Source organism: Colobus angolensis, unplaced genomic scaffold (assembly GCF_000951035.1).
Source record: "Colobus angolensis palliatus isolate OR3802 unplaced genomic scaffold, Cang.pa_1.0 Scaffold207, whole genome shotgun sequence".
Taxonomy (NCBI): Eukaryota; Metazoa; Chordata; class Mammalia; order Primates; family Cercopithecidae; genus Colobus; species Colobus angolensis.
Genome location: NW_012115233.1, coordinates 6,114,267 through 6,122,495, shown reverse-complemented (window position 1 = coordinate 6,122,495; position 8,229 = coordinate 6,114,267). Strand labels below are relative to the sequence as shown.

The following is an 8,229-nucleotide window of genomic DNA, read 5'->3' as shown; positions in this document are numbered from 1 at the left end:
TGGGTATTTGTTGTGATTGATTGGTGGGTGTTTGTTGTGATTGGTTGGTATTTGTTGTGATTGATTGGTGGGTATTTGTTGTGACTGGTGGGTATTGTGATTGATTGGTGGGTATTTGTTGTGATTGATTGGTGGGTATTTGTTGTGATTGGTGAGTATTCATGTGCTGGTCTGTGTACTTGTTCCTTCAGTGTTGATTTCTCGTTCTAACCTCACAACCTTTTTATCTTTCATTTTTAGTTTCTTTTTGCACAGTATATGCCTGAATGGCTCTGGGTGTGGGGAGCAAATATTCTCAACCGTTCACTACGTAAGGAGGCCTTATCCTGCACAGCCTGAGTCTGGATGGCCGCTTGAGAAGTTTTGCCAACTCCTGGGAACCTTGGTATTCTGACATTTGGAAAAACACATTTAATTTATCTCCTGTGTTTCATTGCTGATTATTCAGCATACTGTTGATTCGTCATTTGCAAAGCAGACATCATACTGTCAGAATGCTGTGAAAGACCTCAAGGGTGTATGGATGGCACAGGATCAGTAATGCCTGAGGCTGATTGAAGACATCTACATTTCATGCTTTTTCCCTAACCTGTTCAAAAGTTACGCTTTTCTGTTGTTCTAGAGCCACAGCAGTCTAATATTGAAATATAATGTGATTTGTCAGCTCTTATAATTTCAAATGTTGTTTTTTAAGGGAAATTGACCATTACACTAGAGGAATTGTACTAGTTTTTAAATGTGCATCAAGAAAGACTACTGAAAAGTATTATTTTGTAACTAAGATTGCTGGTACTATTAGGAAAACTCTGTGTGTATTGTATAGCTCTAGCTGTTTGACTATCTGTAATGAAAATGCTGCACTTCAACTGGTATTTCATTAGAGAACCGTGTGTATGTACGTGTGTGTGTGTGTGTGCGTGTGTGTCTGTGTGTGTGTGTGTGTGTGTGGGTGTGGGTGTGGTGTCTTTGAGCAACTTTATTTATGGTTACCATAATTTTAAAAAGATTTTTTGTCAGGATGACTTAACATGGAATCTTAAAGTGTATTAAAACAATCTAGATTATTCCTTTTCATCCTAGATAAGCCTACCAAATTTCATGCTGTTGGTTTGCCATGAATAATATTACTTCCTACATTATATTTTTGTTTTTTCAAATCTGCTATGGAATGAACTTATTCCTAGATTTAGATACGTAAGAGAAACCTGTAGTCATCTTTTGATTTGTAAGGCAATCCTTGTGGATAAATAGTGATTTCTCAGCCTCTGACCCATTTTATAACTGAAATTTAGCCCTTTGCAGCTTGTTATATCTGGTTTTCCTACATTTTTCTATGTAATATTATTCCATTCCAGTAGCATTATTGATAGAAATAATACGTATTTATGGAATAGTAAAATATGGACAAATTATGTGTGTGACATGATATATCTGTCAATAAGTTAGAAGCTTATTCTTGGTTTGTGTAATGAATTTATGTATTGTAGTGAATACCTTTATTGGTGTGAAGATAATTATGCACAAGCTCTCACAATATGCGTTAACATTGAAACCTATGACATGTCCTTAGTTGGGGTCTTATAAAGCCAACCATTTTTGAGGACCATGTACCTAGTGCTTTGACAACTATAAGTCACTATATGAATATGACAATATGTGCACATTTAAAATTCAGAGCTTGGCATTGTGATACGGATGCAGAAGCTGGTAGATTGGTTAAAAGTCTGGTCTCCTGTGGCATTTTTTTTGTGGCATGATAATCTGTCATAAGCAGACCTGAGCACAATTTTATGGACGCAGTTTTGCCCATGACATTGCCTACAGGATTTCCAGATGGGACTTGCACTCAGAAGATCAGCGGCCAACTCCAGAAGCTCTTCCATGCTCAGATCATGTCTACACACTGGGAGATGCTGTGTGACCCCCAAGGTTTTGATGGAGCTAACTTGGAATCCTCTTGACTTCATGCCACATTGACGTGAACTTTGATGTGTAATAAGCAGCAGCAACTTCGTGTGAAAATATTGTCAGGTAGTTATATATGTAAGGTTGCGTGGTCCAGTAATGTCTTTGATAAATTCGGTATGGAATCGGAATCAGCATTACGTGATGAGAATAGGTGAACGCACCTTGTCAGTGATGATGTAAAATTCTCTCCTTGGCAGGACATGGGCAAACATGCTGATTGGTGCAAGTGTGGCGCAGAGCTGTCCGTAGCTGTAGCAAAAGATGAAGAGCAAGACCTCTAGGTTTTCTAGCTTTCGTTAAATATATTTTTTTTCCCCAGAGCTAATTTGAAAGTTGATTGGACCACTGTGGATGGGGTCTCATTAAGAATGTGGGAAATATGGGCTGAGCACGGTGGCTCACGCCTGTAATCCCAGCATTTTGGAAGGCCAAGGCGGGTGGATCACTTGATCCCGGAGTTCGAAACCAGCCTGGGCAACGTGTCCTGTCTCTACAAAAAATACAAAAATTAGCCAGGCATGGTGGTGCATGCCTGTAGTCCCAGCTACTTGGGAGGCTGAGGCAGGAGAATCATTTGAGCCCGGGATGCAGAGGTTGAAGTGAGCCAAGATCGTGCCACTGCACTCCAGCCTTGAGACAGAGCGAGACCCTGTCTCAAAAAAAAAAAAAAAAAAAAAAAAAAAAAAAGAACATGGGAAATATGAACCTTTGAAACTTAATTTGTCAATTGAAAGTTTAACAATAAAAGTAGTTGTTTCTGTTTCCTTTGGAAGTGTTTTGTTCCAGATGTTTGTAATTTGGAATGAGATAATTTTTTTTCTTCTTAGAAGTGATTACAAGAAATTAACTTATGAACACCAGCGGTCATAACTGGTTAAAAGCTGACAAGTCAGTAACAAAATTGTTGAGAACAATGTACCTAGTCTTTGGAAGCTGCTGAGCTGACTTCCGGATCTCCGTCTCTTGGTAGGTTGGGTAAGGTGAAGATTGATTTGCTCGTGGAATTTGGCTGTGTGGAGGGAGATCATTGGTGATTTTTTTCCATGAGCCATTTCAATCTTCAAGCTAGACTGTAATGGATTCAAGAAAGAGTGGGAAGAAAAAAAGGGAAGAGAGCAGATAGAGACAGCTCCTAGGAGACTTTCCTGTGTTTCAACCTCAATTACTTAAAATCTAACCACATTTGGGAACCAGAGGGTTAGGTTAGGTGGTTATGTCCTCAAAACCTATTCCAGTCTGTCTATGTCTCAGTCTCAGTATTGGCTTGTGTGTGATTTTTCTTTTTAAAGATTCATATGTGTTTAATGAGTATAAAGCCAAGCACAGGACAGTCGTGAATTCAGTAGAAATACTCTGTGTAATTCCTGGCCGGGCGCGGTGGCGCACGCCTGTAATCCCAGTGCTTTGTGAAGCCGAGGCGGGCGGATCTTGAGGTCAGGAGTTTGAGACCAGCCTGACCAACATGGTGAAACCCCATCTCTACTAAAAATACTAAAATTAGCTGGGCTTGGTGGCACACCCCTGTAATCCCAGCTGCTGGGGAGGTTGAGGCAGGAAAATCACTTGAACCCGGGAGGCGGAGGTTGCAGTGAGCTGAGATCTCCCCGCTACACTCCAGTCTGGGAGACAGAGCAAAACTTTGTCTCAAAAGATTAAAAAAAAAAAGACTCTATGTAATTCCTATGGTGAGACTGAAAGGGAAGGGGAGGAGGCTCTAGAACCCACTCTGGAACATGCACAAATAGAACTTCCACAGCAAGCCCCCTGCGAGGGCGATGTGCTTTGTGCAGCCCCGCACAGTGCCACTGCTGAGGGCGGGATCATGGTGCTGCAGGTATGGAGCCAGGGGCTCCCCGGAGGGGAGAGGGTGGACAGGCTCATGGCCTTCCTGTGGCATGACATTGACACCCTTCTCCAGTAAGTGTGTGCTCAGGTGGTTGTGGAAATACTTACGGGGGTGACCTCCATCAGTGAGTTGGATGGGAACTAACAATGGGGCAGGACTTGTGTCATCATGCTCTGTGGACAGTAGTTTCCCCTTATCCACAGTTTTGTTTTCTGAGGTTTCAGTTACCTGTGGTCAATCAAGGTCTGAAAACATTCAATGGAAAATTCCATAAATAAACAGTTCATAAGTTTTAAATTGCACACAGTTCTGAGTAGCGTGATAAAATCTCGCACCATCCCACTCCCTCCTGCCTGGGATGAGAATTCTCCCCATGTCCACAGCTTGGGTTCAGGTAACCCTTATTTTACTTCGTAATGTCCCCAAAGCCCTTGCAAGAGTAGTGATGCTGGCACTACAGATATGCCGAGAAGCTGGAAAGTGCTTTTTAAGTGAAAAGGTAAAACTTCTCCACTTAATAAGGAAAGAAAAACATTGTATGCTGAAGTTGCTGAGATCTACAGTAAAACAAGTCTTCTCTCCATGACGTTGGGAAGAAGGAAAAAGAAATTCATGGAAGTTTTGCTGTCGCACCTCAAACTGCTGAAGTTCCAGCCACGGTGAGTCCAAGACCATCCACCGGAGGTCTTGGAACATGTGCCCTTGGATAAGGGAGCAGTACCGCACTGCAGGCTGTCACGGTGTTGTCGAAGATAAGGCATGTGTAACACTTGTCACACAGCTGATGCCCTAGGCTGTGCTTGTTGGAACAGTTTACCCGCTCACTGACCCAGAAGCTGGGGATGCGGGTGGCACCGGTTCCTCTTTTTCCTGGGGCTGCTCAGGCAGGGGTTCTCCATGCCTTGAGGATCACGAGAAGCTTGCAGTTGCGAGGGTCCAAGCTGCTGGGAGGGATTGAGAACCTCAGTGTGATGGGAGGCAGATGATGGGGAGATGGGCGGGGATGGAGCCAGATGTGAAAAACCCGTTATTCAGAAGCCTCTCAGTGGGGGGGCTGTCGGGTGTGTCTGAAGTATCTTCTGGATGAGGGAGGTGGCCACGGGGTGGCTGTGCTTGGGAACGCTGTGTGTGTTCTTGACCAGAGGTAGGTCTCTTAGACAAGAGGTTTCAAACGGTGGTTTGCCCACTAACAAGGTATGTGTGACGTACCCAAGGGACCACACATCCACTTTGAAACGGTGCCCTTTCTTTCCCCGCACCCTGGGAGTAATGGAATCGGGAGTCCCACCCAGGGTCTTCCTCTGCCTCCCGTCATGTTGGACTTTGGTTGCCAGTCCAAATCTTCCCGTTTTCACCTCCAGGTCATCATTCAGGAAGAGGGGGTACAGCTTGAGGTCCTGGTGAATAATCCAGTTTCAGGCAGGTGCCAGCAGCCAAGGATAATCTACTGCGGGCAGTAGCACCCTCAGGCTCTCTTTGTGTGCGGGTCCACGAGAGGTCTCAGGTGGCAGAGCTCCAGCACCAGGAGCATGAAGTTGTCCTTGAAAAAGCCATGGACACCTGAGATGTGCTGGTGGGCGAGGCTGTAGTGAGTATAGTGAGAGGCTGGAGACATCTGCAGGGATGTCTCCTCCAGGTGCACATCGAGCAGCAGTGACTCAGGTGCGATCTTGCCTGAAAACACCTCCTTGGTGTTTGCCTCCGAGGTTTTGATGCTCTCGGCAAAGCCATCCTTGCCCAAAAAAAGCAGCCTGCCTGCAGTGCTGCCGGCAGGTTTACTAGGACCTCCAAGATCGCTGCAGAGTGGCTGCTGGGACCCCAGGAGCCATAACTCCAGGGAGGCTTTCCCAGGGTTGGCTCGTGCCCGTGCCATCAGCTCTTATTCTTTAAAATAACATTTCATTTGAATAAAGATTTGCAGATGCTTTATTCTGTATGTGAAGCACAAGTTGAGGAAGTTATTTTAGAACCAGAGTGGTGGGAATCCACCAGTGGTAGACCAGGATCCTGTAGCTCAGGCTGTCTTGGTAGTTCTCCAAGTAACTTTCCTCTGCCACACGGCAGTCCCCTCAGTGTACAGGCATTCTCTGGAACTGGTAGTGGTGGTATTCTCTCCCCTGCTGTGGGGCCTCACTGTCACATGATTGATATCTGCAATCACTATTCTACCCCCGTTTCCAACAGTAGGGCCATGTATTCAATGGCACAGTGACTAAAGGGCTGTTCAGAGAACCCTGACCAAGATTAATTTACCCAAAGTTGGAACAGAAGGACATAGTCAAGTTTAAGATCAAATGCTTTCTGTGGTGGCAGAAGGGAGTGCCTTTGACAGTTTGAAAATGCAAAGAGAGGCAAGGGTTCTCCAAAAGTTCAGAAAATCGTATGAGATCTGAGTCAGGAAAGGATTCAAGTATCCACCAAGTATTGAGTCATATAGGAGCCGAGTACTTTATGCGTATGCTTTTTGTTTGTTTTTGAGACAAGGTCTTGCTCTGTTGTCCAGGCTGGAGTGCAGTGGTACCATCATGGCTCACTGCAACCTCGACCTCCTGGGCTCAGGCAATCCTCCCACCTCAGCCTCCCTAGTAGCTGGGACTACAGGTGCACACCACCACTCCTGGCAAAAACAAAACCAAACGTAACTGTAGAGACATGTCTCTGTTGCCCAAACTAGTCTCAAACTCCTGGGCTCAAGTGATCCTCCCGCCACAGCCTCCCAAAGTGTTGAGATTACAGGCATAAGCCACTGCGCTAGGCCTTATGTCTGTGCTTAATTTAACCCTCATCCTTTAAGGTAGATATTAGTACCCCTATTTTTTAAAAAAATTTTTATTTACTTATTTTTAAGGCAGAGTCTCATTCTGTTGCTCAGGCTGGAGTGCAGTGGTATAATCTCAGCTCACTGCAACCTCCGCCTCCCAGGTTCAAGCAATTCTGCCTCAGCCTCCTGAGTAGCTGGGATTACAGTCGCAGGCTACCACACTCAGCTAAGTTTTTATATTTTTGGTAGAGACGGGGTTTCACCATGTTGAGCAGGCGCTCACTGCAACCTCCGCCTCCCAGGTTCAAGCAATTCTGCCTCAGCTTCCTGAGTAGCTGGGATTACAGTCGCAGGCTACCACACTCAGCTAAGTTTTTATATTTTTGGTAGAGACGGGGTTTCACCATGTTGAGCAGGCTGGTCTCAAACTTCGGACCTCAAGTGATCCGCCTGCCTCGGCCTCCCCAAGTCCTGGGATTACAGGCGTGCACCCCACCTGGCTGGTACCCCTATTTTTGGGATGAAGAAGCTGAGGTACAAAAAGGTTAAATAACTTGCTCAAAATTACCAAGTAGAAGCCTGAGGTGGGGTATGGTAATTTGTAATTCTACATGTATCCACTATATTAAGTCAACTGTGTTAAATCATGTTGAAGGAAGATGATGCGCTGTGATCTGTAATACTGGTGCAGTTCAGCATTACTGTGGTGCAGTGTCAAGTTCAAAAAGACAAAAAGTCGTCTGATCGACCTATAGCGCATCACCGCCCACCAGCAGCCCTTATGGGGCCATTTACATCGAAAACAACCTGTGATCCTAGCATCTAAGTCGCCCAGACATCTTTCAGGCGGCAAGCTTTTCAGAGTTTAACACATTTATTCTTGTTTTTTCAAAAAGGGCAAACACGTGGCGTTACAAAGGTCCTTCCGTTTCGCACGCACCGGTGTCCCGGCAGCGCGCTGCGCGTCGGGAGGCCCAGTCTGTCGTCCTGCGGCGCCAGGGGTCAGGAGGTCGGGCAGGCGGAATTTGGGGTTTCGCGTGTTCCGGTCTGGCACTTCCCCATCTTAACCAGCTACCGCCCGGGTTAAGGGGCACCCAGGGCAGGTGCCCGGTCGGGGTTGGAGAGTCCGAACCGCCGATGCCTGGACGTGGACCCCTGCAGGGAGGGTCCGCGCCGGAAGCGAGTTCTCCACGGTTCCACGACAGCAGGCCCGTGGGGGTAGGGAGCCTGCACCAGGCAGTCTTTCTAGATCCGGGTTCCTTTTCCGAGTCTGGGATCCTAGAGCGACTCGCAGCGCAGACAAGACGTTCCCCCGGCGCGTTGTAGCCGCCTGGCCCCGCGCTGGCCACGCCCCTCCGCTTCCACCCTGCCACAGGTCCCCGACCGCAAATGTCGCGAGACCATCGTCCATCTTCCCGGCGTGGTCCCGCGGCCCACGGCGTCCAGAGCGCGCACGCAGGCCCGGGAGCGCGGGACACACAGGGCACGCTGGGTCTGTGGGGCTGACGCTCCCAGCTGTGGGCCTCCCTGGCCGTCGCCCAGTCTCGCGAGAGTTGGGAGTAAACAGCCCCGAATGGAGTGCCCAGGCGTGTTCGCCGCGGAGGCGCCGTTATCCCGGGCCCGCCGGCCCTGAGCTCCAGGCGGCGCAGGTACG

General features: G+C 47.2%; 2 protein-coding genes and 1 long non-coding RNA gene across 4 annotated transcripts in view; all 3 read left to right on the top strand.

The window, feature by feature from the left end:
- Positions 1-877, top strand: part of HSDL1 (hydroxysteroid dehydrogenase like 1) — a 20,550-nt gene extending 19,673 nt beyond the window's left edge. The window contains exon 6 of the mRNA XM_011942188.1: positions 241-877. Coding sequence (XP_011797578.1) covers positions 241-339 — 99 coding nt within the window. The 3' untranslated portion in view covers positions 340-877. The remainder of the gene's footprint in view (positions 1-240) is intronic.
- A 68-nt stretch (positions 878-945) lies between these two features.
- Positions 946-2,864, top strand: LOC105511956. Its single transcript, XR_001001796.1, has 2 exons — positions 946-2,031; positions 2,166-2,864. It is a non-coding gene; the product is annotated as an uncharacterized LOC105511956 (long non-coding RNA).
- A 5,154-nt stretch (positions 2,865-8,018) lies between these two features.
- The window catches only part of MBTPS1 (membrane-bound transcription factor peptidase, site 1), a 64,255-nt gene continuing 64,044 nt past the window's right edge, over positions 8,019-8,229 (top strand). Inside the window, exon 1 of one of the 2 annotated variants that reach the window (XM_011942185.1) lies at positions 8,019-8,224. The gene's annotated coding sequence lies outside the window, so the exon portion shown is untranslated. The remainder of the gene's footprint in view (positions 8,225-8,229) is intronic. The other variant, XM_011942186.1, reaches the window with a different exon arrangement.